At 48.8% G+C, this 17476-nt stretch overlaps 1 protein-coding gene across 9 annotated transcripts in view; it reads right to left on the reverse strand.

The window, feature by feature from the left end:
• The window catches only part of KHDRBS3 (KH RNA binding domain containing, signal transduction associated 3), a 165152-nt gene that overhangs the window by 58944 nt on the left and 88732 nt on the right, over positions 1-17476 (reverse strand). For all 9 annotated transcript variants that reach the window (XR_014842926.1, XR_014842925.1, XR_014842923.1 and 6 more), the window contains 2 exons: positions 15686-15825; positions 2965-3160 (listed from right to left, as the gene is read on the reverse strand). Coding sequence is in view for 4 of the 9 variants with exons in the window: in XM_021088871.2 (XP_020944530.2) it covers positions 2965-3160; positions 15686-15825 (336 nt within the window). In the remaining 5 variants the exon portion in view is untranslated. The remainder of the gene's footprint in view (positions 1-2964; positions 3161-15685; positions 15826-17476) is intronic.

The raw sequence follows: 17476 nt of genomic DNA on the forward strand, positions 1-17476 counted from the left end.
AGAGGCTGGGGGCTGATCAGGAGACTCGGTGCTTTTCCCAGGAAGTCTGCTGAGTGCCCTGCACAGCCCCACGCGGATGAGAACGCCGGCTATTAACCGCTAGGCGACTGAAAATGAGAAAGCACACAGGGGGCATGGGGGGGGGCGGTCCTCCACAGGTGGCAAGTTTTAAAACTCAGTCTTGAGAATATTCCTCCATTCCGCAAACACTGATTAAAGACTATGTGCCAGAGGCGATGCTAGATGCTGGGACGACGAAGAGCGGACATGGGGAGGCCCCACGCTCAGGGAGTTTAGAACCTCATTTATGATGATTCCAATGGATGGAAGAATTATGTTAGGACATTCTGAGAGGACCAACTTCAACTTTCCCATTTGCCGCATGAATTAATAGCCATCGGGGTGGGGGGTAGAGAATCTGAGCTTGCTAAGTTGGAAATTTTGTAGCATTACCCACCTGACTTAAAATCCCAGAAACGAGCAAGCAAACAAAATCACTATTTTTTAAAATTTGGGTATTTGGGGAGAAGTTCTTGTCGTGGCTCAGCAGTAACACGACTAGTATCCATGAGGATGCAGGTTCAATTCCTGGCCTCGTTCGGTGGGCTAAGGATCTGGCGTTGCCGTGAGCTGTGGTGTAGGTCACAGATGTGGCTTGGATCTGGTGTGGCTGTGGCTGTGGTTTAGGCTGGCAGATGCAGCTTCAATTAGACTTCTAGTCTGGGAACTTCTATATGCCACAGATGCGACCCTAAGACCAAAATTTTTTCCCCTTTCCATGCTGCAAAAGCTAAGCATGCAGTATGAGTACTCTTCAGAATTTCAAACAGTTAAGACCGATGGCAAACTACACCAAGAAGGCAAATGTGTCATTTGAAGGTAACACTGTAGGGTGGCAGCTGGAAATACAGCCCCAGAGACAATTAGTGCCTGAAGAGTGCCAGCTGTCAGTATGGGGTCACACAATAAAGCTGCCTTCTCCTCTGAGCCCTCCAAGCCCGGTCAGCTCCTGGAAGGACACCCGTGGCTTCTGCATGGCCACTCTCCCATTCCCCACAGCAGTGGATTGGAAGGGTAATTCAACTCAACAGAATTCTTGGCAAATCAATTGTTTCAATGCCGGTCCCATCATTTGTTGATAAAAATCAAAGGTAAACAGAGAAAAATCAAGTGCCTTAAATCTGTCTTCCTTTTTCTCCCCTGGCCTTTAACCTTCCAAGAAATTTGTATTTGCATTCATCTCATTTCGGTCTAGACTCACTAGAGAATGCAGGCTGAGACAGAGACCTTGCAAGTCTGGTTCACACAGTAGGAACACCATCCGTCTACGCTGAGAGGACAAATGAGTTAATGCACGGGAGGAAGGCACCAGGCTCTTTCTAAAACAGGCGGAGTATGAAGCCAAAAAAGTGGAGGACCTGGCCTGTTGCACGCCGTGTGTACAGCACGGGGGGCCACACGCAGGCTTCCCACGCCCCCCGCCTGGCGGTTCCTGAGACACCACTCAGCCACACCTACGGCTCCCCAGTAAGCAGAGGTGGAAGAAAGCAGACACCCGGCCACCTCAGAACAATTTCACAAAGCTGCCTTTCCTTTCCAGTCTCTGCTACTCTCACGAGCCCAGCAGCCTCTGTGGACGAGTTCCAGGCGCAATTCTAAGTTTGGAGAGATCGATCATTAGGAAAGAGCACCATGACCACCTGTAACGGGCACACAGAGACAAAAAAGAGGGCACATTCCTCCCCAGCTACAGGGCGAGATGGTGACACTGTCTATTTGGGGCTTGTTTTTAAAACACTGAGCCACCAGTGCACACCCTCTGCCGAGTGCAAGGAGTCAGGGCTCCCTGTCCCCGGGCGGGCACAGTGGGGGCAGAGGTGGCAGTGATGCTCAGTGGTCCGCTCTCACCTCCTCGGAGCTTCCCGAGAAAACGGCAAACCTAAGTCCACAAGGAAAACAGCAGACAGCTGATGAGCAGGAGCGCTCCAGGCAGAGACAGGTGCACCGGCCAAGTTCGGGAAGCCTAAGAGGCCACCACACATTGAGGGGATAACATAAAGCTCAGTAGGACCAGGACAGAGACTCAGATCTTTCCAGGGGCTGCAGATGATGCTAAAGAAGCTGTCTGTGGCCCAGAGGATTACTGGAACCTTCCAGAAACTGCAAAGAGGGGCCGAGCTCCCAGCAAGAGATCTCCATTAAAGGAAAAGAGGAGAAGCCTCCGGTTCTGGCACTTTGGGCCGTCACTGCTTTCCTTTCCTCGACAACAACTCACATTCTCTTTCTTCGACACTTTCAATCACTAACATGGAGTATCTGTCCAGCACTTACTTTCTTCATTTGTGTTAAACTGGAAAGTCACAGGAAGAATACCAGGGGTTTTGCATTCTTATTAACCCCCGCCCTCCCACCCATTTTTTCACATATGTATTTATTTTCTTTCTCTTATCTAAGTAAATCTATGAGCCATGTCAAAGAATTATTGAATGGCAGATGGACAGACCGCTTTGCACGAATGTGAAAGATTGGGAACTTTTTCTTCACTGAAAAGACTTTCCACTGAGAACCTTACTCAGCGGCAGAGCCTGCGAGGAAACCTTACAGTAAGAGCGGCGTGGTAGATGCAGGCGATTGTTCGGAAATGACCGACTCAGTCCGCGGCGACCTGAGCGGGCTACGGAAGAAGGCCACACCCACCTCCTGCGAGACCCTGATAACCCGCCTCCCGGATGCCAGGCTTGAACCTCTCCAACCCCCAAATTCACCTTCCGTCTTAAGCTCTTTGACAAGAGAGGTTACTGCGTTCTCGTTTTTTCTGTCTCTGGTGCCAAGCACTTATTTAGCACTTAACAATGTTTGCTGAGCTCAGGTGGGCTAGTCACAAACGAAAGCGAGGTGAGGGACGCGAGTCGTGACCCTGGATGCTATGTCCAGAGCACAGGCCATCAAAGCAGCTTCACTTACGTAATCTCCGTAGGTCTCCTGTGTCGGGGGCGGCGGGGGCGGTCTGTACCCCGTTGGGGGGACGCCTCTTGCTCTGGGAGTGAGAAGTCCTCTTCCTCGACTCACTGGCCCTCGGGTGGAAAGGACACCCCTGGAAGCGGCCGTGCCTCGTGGTACCCCGACGCCCACTGGCCGGGCTGTGCCTCCTCCCCTTCCCCTGCAAGCAAGAGAGTCAATTAGCAATCCCCATCGTACTCTTCAATATTCCCCTGTTCAATCAATGTTCCAGAAATAAGGAAACCACATGCAAAGTAAAAACTAATGCAAACGACACATAGGTATCCACCTCCTATCACTTCAGGAGCCAGTCCAGTGATAATTAACACGGTACCATCAGGAGTTCCCATTGTGGCTCAGCGGTTAACGAATCTGACCAGGATCCATGAGGATGCAAGTTCAATCCCTGGCCTCGCTCAGTGGATTAAGGATCCAGTGTTGCGTGAGCTGTGGTGTAGGTCACAGATGCGGCTCGGATCCGGTGTTGCTGTGGCTGTGCTGTAGACGGGCAGCTGCAGCTCCAATTCAACCCCTAACCTGGGAACCTCCATATTCCACAGGTGCAGCCCTAAAAAGCAAAGCAAGACAAAACAAAACAAAACAAAAAACCCCCACGGTAACATCATAGAAACCCCGAGAGTCACAGTTTCTGTCTGGAACACAGAATAGAAAGCTGACATCCAAGGAGGCTGCAGCCACCGTGGTCCCTCCTCCATGCACGCCCTGCCAGGATCACATCCAGCCCTCATTCCTACAATGCGATCCTGCTTGTCTGTGGACAGGAAAACTGAGGCTGAGACAGATCTCAGACCGAGAGGACGTGGCTGGTAAGCTCGGCACCAAAACACACACCTGATGCCACAAGAGAGGGAATAAAATATACTTTCCCAGCAATATGCAGAAATCCTCAAAAACAGTAGCAAATTTAATTTAATAATGTGTAAATACATCAGGACCAAGTGGGATTTATTCCAGATGTGTAAAGCCGCTTCAACATTCATGAAAATCAACGTGATCCATCGCATCCAGAGGCTTCAGGAAAAAAGTCTTAAGATCACATAAAAGAGAAAAAGTATTTAATGAGATGCTACACCATTCATGATAAAAATTCAGCAAGCCAGGAATGGAGGTAAATTTCCTCAAGTAAAAAAAGAAGATCTACAAAAACCTACAACTCGTATTATACTGAGCGGTGAGAGATGACGGGGACAGGCACGGGGCCTGGTCGTCCTCCTCCCGGCGAAACTGTGCTCGAGTCCTCTCTACCTCAGCAAGGCCAGAAACGGAAGTAACACTTTTCAGACTGTGGAGGAGGAAGCAACACTTTGTTTGCAGGTGACACATCATTTCTATGTAATAATTCCCAAAGAATCAACCACAACAAAATGAGACAAAGCAACCGTACAAACAATAAACTCCCGAATGGGCACAAGAAACAAGGCCTTGGAATACAAAGCTAATATGTCAACCGCTTTCTCTTACAGCTGCAACGAGTAACTGAAATTTGAAATTTGTCACTAATGGAGTTCCCGTCGTGGCGCAGTGGTTAACGAATCCGACTAGGAACCATGAGGTTGCAGGTTCGGTCCCTGGCCTTGCTCAGTGGGTTAACGATCCGGCGTTGCCGTGAGCTGTGGTGTAGGTTGCAGACGCGGCTCGGATCCTGCGTTGCTGTGGCTCTGGCATAGGCCGGTGGCTACAGCTCCGATTGGACCCCTAGCCTGGGAACCTCCATATGCCGCGGGAGAGGCCCAAGAAATAGCAAAAAGACAAAAAAAAAAAAAAAAAAAAAAAAAAGAAATTTGTCACTAAAACAACCAAGATGCTTTTTGTTCGGTAGGTGAGTGGATACGCAGGCTGGGGTATGTTCACATAATAGACCATTACTCAACAATAAAAAGAAATGAGCTAACAGTTCACAAAAAGATATGGATGAACCTATAATGCATGTTTCTGAGTGAAAATAGCAATCTGAAAAGGCTACATACTCTATGATTCAAATTATAAGACATCCTGGAAAAGAAAAAAACTAGAGAGATGGGTTAAAATACGACAGTGGTTGACACAGGGTCAAGGTGGGGGGGGAGGGTGAACAGCTGAAGTAACAGGAATATTTCAGGGCAATGAAACTTCTTCTGTATGACACTGAAATGGTGGAGACGTGACACAGAGCATTTGTCAAAACCCACACAACTTTATAGCACAAAGAGTAAAATGTTCATGTGTATAAACTAGAAAAAAGTACACACACACACACACACACACACACACCCTTAGGAAATGAGGGCTCCCGGGATGGAATGAAAGGGAGGTAACAAACATTTTAACTGCATTAAAAAACACGAGAAACAACATTTTAAAGGAGCTAGGAGAAGAAGTAAGTAAACTTAGAAATGAGTCAAGTTTCTAAGACTAACGGCAAAAGTATATACAGCACTGTTCTAGCTTATAAAGTTGTTCCCCAAGGGAAGGGATGCAGGACAGGTTCACGGTTCTGATACCCTGTATCTGGTTGCTGGGGTGGAGCAATTAAATGGATGGTGAACAGAGAGAGTCACATGTCTTGTACTGGAGTGAGGGTTGCAGAGAAGTAAGGCAAGGCTAAAAGGATCACTTTGGTAATATACTGGAACCAGAGACATCAATATGAACTCTGATTACTTGACTGTGGACACAGGGGATCAAGCACAGAAATCTGCGGAGATATGTGTTTAAACACAGGCTGGTAGACACACATGCATTTCTTTGCTCTGTCAGCTGAGAGCACCTAGAAGCAAGGACAGACCAGCAGCAACAAGCAGAAGCAGCAGCCAGATCTTGGGTTCTTAGATCATTCATTCTCCAATAAAAGGAACCAGGGTTCCTCGGAGAAATGGCTAATTCTAAGACTAGAGCAGAAAATACACCTGATGCTGGAGCAACTTAGACTGCCAGAAAGTGAGGAAGCACTCACAACAAACAAACAAACAAACCCCTCAATTAGGGCGGAACGTGAAAGGAGAAGAGGAGCCTTTCCTTGGGCTGTTTCGATTTCCCAACAGCCAAAGCTGAAACAATCAGAACAACACAACCAAGCAGGGCTGGGTTTTAACAATGCACAGGATAAATATCCACCAGTCCACCCGAGACACGGCAGTGACCATGCCGGGTCCTTAACCTGTTAAGCCACCAGGGAACTCCTGGATTCAATTCTTGAATGTACTTATTTAACTTCCGCCTTCCAGTTAACATTTGAACTAATCAGGAGTCTGAACTTTCCAAAACAGGTTTCTCAATTGTGAAATGGGATTTAGCATCCATTCCTTAGCGTTATGTGAAGCAAAAATGACACAGGACATATGAAGCATGTAGCACATTTCCTACTCAGTGAAGATCAACAATGTATAAACATTTCAATCACTCTGACCTGTACGGATAGACACTATCATTTCTCTAGTCTTACTCATCTTTCTATCTCCAGCATATATCTAGAAAAATCTTCAGTGTGATTGAAGCATAGCTTGTACTTAGGGTATATCTAACTCACTTGCGATACTCCAATCTGCGTATATTCAAACTAATTAAGGCTCCTGCTTCTTTATATAAAAGCCCATCCCTGCCACCCGAGGCACTATGTCAATCACAAAACAGTCAACATTTTTGACTGTATACATTTAAGTCTTTTACCAAGTTGAAAGACAAATTTACCTTTAAGAAGCTCACAATTCTTCCCTATCAACACCGACACTGGCAGGTCACATGCCCTCTGGGTGTAAGGAATCCTACCGCAGCATCTGTTCTAGAATTTTAGATTAAGTCATTTGATACAAGCAGCTCCAGAAACTTATCGACAAAAGACCCTCTGAAGATTCGTTTCTAAGTGTTTGCACTGCCCTGGGCATTAGGGTTAGTGCTACTCTACATGGTACTGTGGTGCGAGGGGGGCATGGCGGGCCACATGCCAACGTGGAGGTCGGCAGCTCGAGCATCTGCTGGGTACCACCAGTGCAGTTCAGGGCAAAGCTAGAGAGCAGGACAAAACGAGAGGGTGAGGATGGAAGGCCCGTTAGATGGGCCTTACAGGGATAATCATGGGACCTTATTTATTTTTTACTTGAGAAGTTGATTCAAAGACAGGATTAGGGTACCACCCGCTCAGAACGGCGCTGATGGAAAAGCAGAAACTTAACGCACCTGAGGAGCAAGTTTCCTGAGCAGACAACTGAGTATGATTCCAACGGTCCTTTCTGTCCGCATCTTTCAGCGGGGTGACCACGGTTTACGTTTTGAAACTCAGATGTGAAAATAACCAAGAAAAGTGCTTTTCTGTGGGACGAGGGCTCTGAATGCCTGACTACCAGAAGTTCCTGATCGGTCATGAATTAATTCTTAGTTTATATGTTAATAAGACGTTTCCGGACATGATGAAGGAGCAGACGCCTTGGGTTCCAACACACCCACACCCAACGCTCACATCCCACCCTGTCATCACTTGGCTGCTGAGCCTTGGTTTTCATCTATAAAGCCGGTTAACATGCAGCTCTCGCAGACTAGTGGGGAGGTTACAGCAAAATAAAGTGCCCGAGCCCACAGGCCCTCAGCAAGCGGCTGCTCTCCTGCAGACTTCTCCTTGGACTCGGCCCTGAATGCTCTCCTTCTGGCTGCTACTGAGGGATGAGGGGACAGAGGGTACAACTCCCGTCAGTGGTCATTTTGTACATTCAGCAGCCGCGGCTCTGTGAACATGCTGTACACTCAGCAAGCGCCAGGCAGTGCGGAAGCGAGAGAGTGTAACCATACACCAGCCCGCCTGGCTTCTGTCTGTACGCTTCATGGGAACCAAATGTACAGGGTAGAACCAGGAAGCTGGCAGAACCAGCTCCAGCATTGTTAACTGGGTGACCCTGGGAGACACGGGTGGCATGGGGTGGCCTTAGGAAGAAGCAGAGAGCCTCCCACTGATCAGAGTAGGTGCCTGTCGGATCCGGTGTCAAGGTCCAGCCGGCACCACTGGCATCCCAATGAGAAAAAAATCTTCCCAGAGATGGAGCTGAGGTCTAGGCCTGATGCAATACTGGCCTGAGGGGTAGTTCATCCTCCTACAGAGTCCCCAGCACACTCGGCAACCTTCCTTCCGCTCTGTCACAGTGTTCTGCAGAGAGCAAAGCTTAATTGTTCTGAAGGTTGGTTTTTTTTTTTTTGTTGGGTTTGGTTTGTTCTTTTCCTTGCCAGAGGTTAGCAAGGGAATGAGAGGCGAGACAGAGGGAAAGGCAGCACAGCCTATGGCCATCAGCCCTCAGAGCAAACACAAGGCACTGTCAGGGCCGATGCGGAGGGAATGGAACGCGGTGCCAGGGACATGCTCCTGCGTGCCCACCTCACTGGGCGTCCATGCCACTTGGGACCTCTTTTCACCTGCATCACCACGTCTAGGCTGGAGGCTGCCTTTCCAGCAAGCTCTCAGGGCTGCTGTGGGTGGTTTGGATCCAGAGGTTACAGAGCTGCTATGAAACCTACTGGCTATCTCCTTTCTTTGTTAAACTGTGATCCATCAAATCTTCAAGACAATTTTTAAGAAAATGACTGTTATCCTACATTGTCCAGAGCATAAAAGAAATCCAAGGAGATCTGCTTCTTCTCCAAGTTACAAACTGGCTGCGAGTACAATTGTTGACAATATAAGACAGTGTGTGAGAGAGTCCACACTCTTAAAAACGTAAGAAACTTCTCTTTTCATCTGATGATGTATTTGCCTGAAGACAGCTCATTCTGTACCTGGAAGCCTGTTACTGTCTTCCAGGTCTGACTGTTACCACGTTTTTACTTTCTAAATTTAAAACCAAAAATAGCAAACAATTGCTGTCATTTCTACATGTCCGCCCTGCTTCTGCCTTCTAAAACTAGGCAGCACAAGTCCTCTTCCTCCGTGTTGACAGTGACCTTGAGAACAAAGCCACGTGGGAGAGCCGCCCAGCGTGCCCAGGTCCTGTGCGGAGAGGCTGATCTGGTCGATGCTGCAGGAATTCGAAGTTCCATGAGGAGTCGCTTCAAGAAACCACAAGAGGAAACATGCTGTGGTCTGGGCTTGAAGGGGACATTTACAAAATGAAGCAGGATCGGATCAATGTGTGCACAACCTGCTGCCTCCTGCGTGCCACAGATGGACCGGGCGGGCTCAGCGCGGGGCGCCCAGACCACCGGGGGTGGGGGTGGGGCAGGGGGCGGCGGCGGCCCATCCCCCCCCGGCTCCCCAACGCCATGCAGGCGCCCTGTATGCTGCTTTCCCGCCTTGCCCCCCTGCTCAGGTGCGGCTCCCCCCTCCTTACCAGCCCCAGGGGTGTTGACACCCACGCGCCTCCAGAACAGTCTGCGCTCCCACTTCTCCTTCTGCGTCCCTTCCCCTCCAGCCCTCGCCCTCTGCTGACGCCGGGCTGTCATAAATGCTTGTGTCTCTGACTTTCCCCTTAAGCTCCCTGAACAGCGGGACAGTGACTGGCTCATCTCTGTAGCTTCAAATCCCGTCACAGGAAGAGCTCAGGAAAATGTGTGACATTAAATGACCTGACATCAGATATTGACTGATGTTCAAAGAGGAAAAAAATCGATGAAAACTCCTGACAAGCGGGGTGGGGCCCCTCACTCCTTGGGCCCCTCTGTCCCGGAGGCCTCAACCTGCCGGAGGAGCCCCAGGAGTGCTTGACACGATTCTGGGAAGATCAGCGGGCTTGCTGGGTGTTGGAAGCCGATGGGGGACCTACAGGGTACCTCGGCCACAGCGACCAGCAGTAGCAGGAGCGCCACGCTTGGTGGCCCCTCTCATGGGTGCGTCCCAGCTGGCACTGAAATCACAAGCTCTTGTCAGAAGTTTTCTCACTATGTGCAACACCATCTGCTGCAGTTATTGTTTTCCCAAAGCTGTGAAGGTGATTTTAAAAGAGACACACCTGGAGTTCCCATGGTGGCTCAGTGGTTAACGAATCTGACTAGGATCCACGAAGAGGTAGGTTCGATCCCTGGCCTCACACAATGGGTTAAGGATCCAGTGTTGCCGTGGGCTGTGGTGTAGGTCACAGACTTGGCTCGGATCCTGCATGGCTGTGACTGTGGTGTAGGCCGGAGGATACAGGTTCTATTCAACCCCTAGCCAGGGAACCTCCCCTAAAAAGACAAAAGAAAAAGAAGAAGAAATAAAAGAGACACAGCTTCTCCTCCTCTTGCCTCCCCTCAATCTGTCCTGGCGTGGCCGTGGCCGCACTGACAGCGCCTCAGAGAGCACCTCGGCCAGGGTAACTGGGTGCCAAGGACGGAGAGAAGAACGCAACGGGAGAAGTCCAGAAACCGCAGAGAGGCGCATTTCCAGGGAAAGTCCTCCGTGTTCCAGCCACAACGGGGGCACGTGAGTCAAGCATCACCAGCCGGGCTTTACGACCACAGACAGAGCTGCAGGGACACAGGGCAGGTGACTGTTCTGACAGTTTACGCGGTAGAGGGTTCCAAGAAGGTAAACCCAATGGGGAAGCGACAATTTATACAATGTTCCAACTTTATGTTTTTTAAAACTGCAAATTCCCACAATTTTGGCTAGTAGAAAAAGAAATATCATTCTCCTCTACCCAGCCTTTTCTTAATAAAAAAGGACTTTTTAATACAGATTGGTAGATGAATATAAATCACATCCTATGCTGGTGAAACATTTATGGCCCATATATTAACTATTCAGTTTTTCTGATAACATTTCTCATAACTTCACACACTGTGGAGAAAAGTATATCATTTTCTGTCATTAAAACAATCTTTGGCATCTATGATCTTATTCATAATCCATTTTAAGAGAATAGGTCCCATGTGAAAATCAGCACGGACAAGACAATGAGACTGTGTCCCACCGAAGCCCATGGTTTGAGAAGTTACGCAGTGGCCACCAGGCGGAGGGACTGTGGCTACCTGTTCCTCATCACGTCCCGTGCTGAGATGCCCACTGACACAAACAGGATGTCCTCAGACTCAGCGGGCACCATGTCATGTTAAACTATAAATGGCTACCTTAAGCTGACCGACCGTTCACGCAGCGTCTAAAAGTGCTGGTCACTGCGGTGGCCCCCAAACTGTGGGCTCTCCAGGGCGGCCCGTGAGACGGCTGAGCCAGCGCCTGGCGCCCAGTTTGGGACGCGCAGTCTTAGGATCTGATGCGGGACTGCAGTCCGCGGAAGAAGACACAAGGAGCAGGCAAAACAGTTTAAGAACCTGAAGCTGGAAACGTGCCGCCTTGACGAAGGCTGAGGAAAGGTCTCGAGTTAAAACAAAACCACCGCATTCAGCACTCAATGCTGGTGAGGACGTGTCTGCCGCTTAGAAAAAGACAGCCTTCGTCCACTTCGTTCACCGTTTCTTCCTGTTTCTGGGAACAAATGCAAGGAGAGAACACCGCCTGTGAACTTGGGTAAAGGGGCCAGATGGGCCAGAGTCAAGGCAGGTAAAAGAGCACACAGAACAGGCCAGGCGTTCTGCAGCAGTAAAGGAAGGCCAGGCCCATCCCCGTGGGCTCAGAACCCGAGCTCAGACCGCCAGCAGCAGGCAGGTTCGGGTGAAGCCCTCCAGGAGAAAAAGCACACTAAACAGCAAGTGTGTTACTCGGGCGGGGTCAACCCTAATCTCCCCTGACACGCTCTCGGCGGGGGGCGGGGTGGGGGGACACATATCCAGGACTGTGCAGTGCAGCCTGAAAGGAAAGGAACTCCCTCGTCTCCCGAGTTCATGAGGATTAAGTCCCCGCCTCTGAAATGGAATGGAAAGGTTTAATTAAATCATGTACTACTTCCCGTTGCAGGATTTAATTTTAGTCCATTTACATCTTTCAGCACAGAGCTACCCTGATGTGACAATAGGCGAACACTCATGATGACTCCAGGAACATCTGTGTTCCACTGCAAAATTCCAAAGTGACGCCGTCCACGTGACCTCCCCAGGCAGCTAAGGCCGGTAAATCCAGTCACGCCACCGACGAGAATGAGCTTAGCAGAAACACCGCAAACGGTCCGAAGTCGTCTAAAGGATCTGCCACTGTGCTGCATCACTCGATGCTTTCTCACCGAGTGACCCCTCAGTGGCAAGTAGCGGGGACGCGGGCGCCGTTAAGCCTTTACCTTATCCCGGGAGTGACCAGTGAAAAAGCAAACAAATCAGAAAGGTAAATCCAGTTGATAAATTCTGCTAGGTAACCAAGAAGGTTTGGGTTTTTTTTTTTTTTTTTTTGGTCTTTTTAGGGCCGTACCCTTGGCATATGGAAGTTCTCAGGCTAGGGGTCGAATCAGAGCTGCAGCTGCCGGCCTACACCACAGCCACAGCCACAGCCACAAAGGATCCATGAGCTGTATCTGCGACCTACGCCTCAGCTTTGGCAATGCCAGATCCTTAACCCACTAAGCAAGGCCAGGGAGTGACCTCATGGATACTAGTTGGGTTCTTAACCCGCTGGGCCACATCAGGAACGCCCCCCAGAAGGGTTTTATGGACCAGTTTCTGGGCTGGGGAGTGGCCACTTCAAACAAGGGGACCGGCCAAGGCCTCTTTGCCAAGGTGCCTGTGTACGGAGGACAGGATGCTGAGGGGTCGGCAGGCGTCTAGGAGACAGGCCTTGGGGTGGGGGCAGGGGGAGGAGGGGAAGGAGGAGGAGAAAGAAAGCAGCTTCGCCTGTTTAAGGAATGCAAAGGAGACCAGTCTGGCTGGAGAGCAGGATGAAAGAGGCCATCAAAGAAAAATAGACCTAAGGCCTATTTTAGAGCTAAAATCAAAGTGACTTACTACAGGACCGGATGTGGCCAAGAACGCCCTGTGCCCTTCCAATGGTCTCAGCACGAGAAAGCGCTGGGCCCCAGTAAGTACCTTTGTCTGGGGTTTTAGGTCTGCTTTGGCCACTCAGACACCCTGAATTCTACAACCATATTTTCCTCAGCTTTGGTCACTAGGAAGCTCAAAGCATAATCTGAAGACCAACTCGGCAACTCTACAAAACACCAGGTACCTTTTTATGCATTAATCTTAGTAGTGTGGTTTTGAAATTTTTTATCTGAAGTTTTTGACATCGATGTATTTTTACATGGACATATTCATTTAGCAATTTACTATATATGATCTGGTGAGGAAAAGCAGTGAAAATACCCTTCCACTACTGTTTGTATTTAAAGTGCTATCGTGCTATAATTAAAATACAATAAAGGCGACAGGATGAAAGTTTTATGGAAAAACTGCAGGGGAAGAATAAGTGAAAGACAAAAAAAAAAAAAAAAAAAAAAAAAATCCTGGATGAAAACGCGAGGGAAGGACGAACGAGAGGGAGAGGCATGCTTTCTGGAAGGCCTGCCTTCCCACCAGGCCTACAACGCGCCAGCTGGTGGCCGGGCCGGTGACAATCCCCTGGCCTTGCTTCCGCTCCTTTGTGATGAAATGGTGACTTCGGCAGAACAGCGCCCATCCTCGCGGGGCTGTTCCGGGGACCCCACCTTGGCAGGGTTTCTGACGTGCCTGGGAGGGACTCCAACAGCAGCGGGCGCTCCAAGTGTTAACACTGAGCTTCAGTTTGGGCTGGAGAGACGCGCAGGACTTGGGCAGGTGAGAGGCAGAGAGAGGAAAGGCCGCCCCTGCACACAGCGGAGCGAGGTGAGCCACGGGCCGGAAGGGCAGAGCCCAGACTCGGACCCAGTGGGGGCTGAGCACAGACGACGGCCACGTCGCCAGCGGAGACCAAGGGGGGGCGAGGGCTGAAGGAGAAATACAGGCAGAGGGGCACTGACTGCCTCACAGATGGACACACGGTTCACACCGCAAAAAAACGAGTGTGGAAGAGGTGGTCGCGCGGCAGCCCGTGACGACCCACAGGGAAGAAGGCAGGGCCTGCGTGCCCAGCTGTGCCCGGAGCCTGAGCTCCTCAGACACGCGGTGACCAGAGTGTCACAGGAAGGCGTTCGATCAGCCCGGACCAGCCTCACTCCCTGAGCTAAACCGCCGGGTCTGCAGCGTGACCTGAACACAGCGCCATCCGACAGCAGAAAAGCGGGACGTGGCCGGGAACGCACGTGCTGGAAGCGAGAGGAACCGACGGAGGTGCTTCTCGGATACTGCCCCCCAGACCGAGAGCCTCTGCCCCCTTCATCTGCCCTCATGTAGCATTTCCAGCTGCATTAAAACATGACAACTAAACTAGAAGTCATCTCCAGGAGAGATGGCAGCTCTGGCTTAAGGAACGCGGTGCCCCCACCATGGCCCTGGGGGTGCTCTGTTACGGACACTCCCCACCAAGGGAACTTCTTCTCTGAACGCTGCCGCAAACAAGGAAAAAGGGCCTCTGCCATTAGGTGAGGAACCGTGCGATGGGGAGGTCACCCTGGAACCCCCCGGGGGGCCCTAAACACGTCCCATGAGCCTCATCGTGCGGGAGGCCCGTGGAAGTGAGAGGAGACAGCGTGAAGAAGGACAGAGCAGAGTGGCCTGGCCACTACCCGCGGGCACCCGAGGCTGGACAGGACAAGCCAAGGGTCCCCTCTCCAGCCACCAGGGGCAGCCCCATCAATACCTTGACTCCAGCCTCGTCAGGCTGGTTCCAGACGCCCAGCCTCCAGAACCACAATCAACCTCTGTCGCCTGAAGGCACGTAGTTTGTGGTAAATCATGGCAACAGCCACAGGAAACGGCAAATATGTAATTTCTTATGATTTCAAGCAAATCTTTTAAGATTAGAAGGAATAGAAATGAAAAGAGATTTACCATTTACTCAACAGCTACATAAATTATTTCATTAAACCATCAGGAGCAAACCTATTATTATTAGCCTGTTTTTTATAGAGAAAACCCACCTGGGGCCATGCCCAGATCTGTGTTATTTAACACAGAAACAACACCTGTCTAGAGTCACTCTGACAGTGTGCTGATCAGCAACACTCAACGGGGGAACCGACTTTTTATTCCTTCAAAAGAATCTGGATGTGTGGAAGAAAGCGATTTTAAATTATTCCATGCAAAATTCTATCTGAAAAAAAAAAAAAACAAAACACACCTGCCATTGAAAACAATCAGTGCTACTAATTTCCACTGAGTTGTTCTGGGGGCAAAGATTCAAAAAATTAAAAATAATTCTCAAATACATCTGATAGAGTCATATCTCAATTTACGGTTTGCTTCAGTTGACTTGGGCATTAAACATTTTTCAGGTTAAAAGCAGTCATCCGTTCAGAGACAGAAATAAAAATTCTGTGAACCCGGACAAGGAGCTCAGGGGTTTCAGGCGCCAAAAAGCACTTACGGGAAACAAAGAGACGATGGTGCCCGACACAGCTCAGCATGGGAGACACAGCAGTGACCGAGCCTGACGCCGTCCCGTCCACACTCACCGGGGACAACACCTGCTCCCACTCTCTCCATCCGTGCATCACAGCGAACACACACACACACACACACAAAGCCTCATTTTAAAGAATTAAGGAATTAATAGCGTCAAATAAATAAATTTGTCTACAGCCATTAGCGTAAGTAGAACAGGTTATATTTAAGCCCAGGAACATCCCGGTCCAAAGTGAAACTTCTTGAAACCGACACCATACTGTCTGCAGGCATCCTTAGAAGTGCTGTACCAACGTGCTGGTAGAGCTGCGGGGTTGTTAAGAAAGGAAACCTGAGAACCACTGCCATGGTGCCCTGCTCTAATCACACCTACCTGGTTATTGCTGGGGTTGGTACACCTCTCGTACGCAAGGTAGGTTTCCCTCGAACAACTGGCACATCTGCATTTTCCGAACCACCATTCAGATACGTTAACTCCTGGAGCTGTGCTTGCCTGATTTCATCATTATAGTCCTGCAAAAAGAACAGAAGACGGCAAAGTATTTACAAGAAGCAAATAATTTTTAACAGAAAAAAAAGGGTAAGGAAAATATATGAATTCATAAAACAAGATGTGAGTCTCTTGAAATGAAAATATATCAACAGATTGCTGTAAAAAGAAAAGCAATGTACAAATAGCAGTTTTTTCCAAACTAAAATTTTCTACCCTTAACCCTAACTCCTCCTGCGGGGCGTATTTCCAGGTGAAACATTTATAATAAAATTAACATACCGTGTAACTGATATATGGGCATTACTGCTTACACTTCAATCACCTAGTAGTACTGGGCATCTACGATGTGCCAACTAACACAGGAAGTGTGCGGTCCCCACAGCCAAGGACTCACAATCCGCCCGAGAAAAACAGACAGGTGACAAGAGAGCTTTATGGAAGCCGAGACTCTCTCTCTCACACACACACGCACATCTTTTTTGCACATTTCTATTTGGATATTGTTCAAGGAGCAAAACTCAACATTTCTGTAACTGACTACACGCCTCATTCCTGGGAACCTGTTCTTCTTCATCTTACATTATTTTCCAGCCAGCTGAGAAGCTCTGGGAGTCATCCTGGATTCCTTCTCTTTCTTTAGTATCCCCAGTTCCATTCCATCATCAAGAAAGACTATAATCATGTCATCAATGAAAGTGTGATCTGTTTTACAGTCAAAAGGCAGTTCAGGTCTAAATGCTCAGAGGGGAAGGCCATGGGGAGCAAGAGTAGGTTTTCTCTAAGAAATGTCATCCCGGGAAGCAAGCGAACCAGTTACCAGAGGGTGGGCGTGACACACACCAGAGAGAGGGAAAAGCACACTCTGAAATCCAAGGTGTGTCCAGGGAATTGGAAGAAGTGCCGCATGGCTGAATTACAAAACAACTGGGGGCAGAGGAATGGAAAGCAGAAAGCCTTACGTCATTTTAAATATGACTTTCAATGTCTAGAAATAATGGTACTAAAACGTATCTAACTGTTTTAAGGAAGTGAGTTGCAAATTCAGGTTTGTGTTTAGAAATACTATGAACAACTGTGTGCCCACAAATTCAATAACTTGGACGATGTGGACAAATTCCTAGAAAGACACAAATCATCAAAACTGACTCCAGAAGAAACAGAAAATCTGAACAGATAGTAACACATAAAAAGACTAAATTAGCACTCAAAAGACATCCTGCAAAGAAAAGCCTAAGCCCGCAGGGCTTTGACGGTGAATTCTACAAACAATTACAGAGGAATTAATGGCCACCCTTCACAAACTTCCAAAACCCATAAAGGAGGAGTCATTTCCTCACCGATTCTACGAAGCCGGTATTGACTTGACACCCAAACCAGACAAAGACGTTATAAGAAAAGGAACCTACAGAAGAATATTCTTATGAATATAAATGCAATTAAGAAGGCAAATTCAGCATCATAAACAACAACAAAGGGAACAGATACACAAGAACTGAGTAGAACTTATACCAGGCTTGCAAGCTTGGTTTAAAATGCCAAAAATCAATTAACATAATACCATGACAACAGAGTAGAAGAAAAACCACAGGATCACCTCAACACAGAGAGAAAATACCTGACAGAAGAATTCAACATACTTTCATTCTAGAAATGCTCACATGCACACCTAAC

The sequence above is a fragment of the Sus scrofa genome, chromosome 4 (assembly GCF_054392235.1).
Source record: "Sus scrofa isolate SSC_HxYL_T2T_F1_AM1 chromosome 4, Sscrofa_HxYL_maternal_Yorkshire_Landrace_v2.0, whole genome shotgun sequence".
Taxonomy (NCBI): domain Eukaryota; kingdom Metazoa; phylum Chordata; class Mammalia; order Artiodactyla; family Suidae; genus Sus; species Sus scrofa.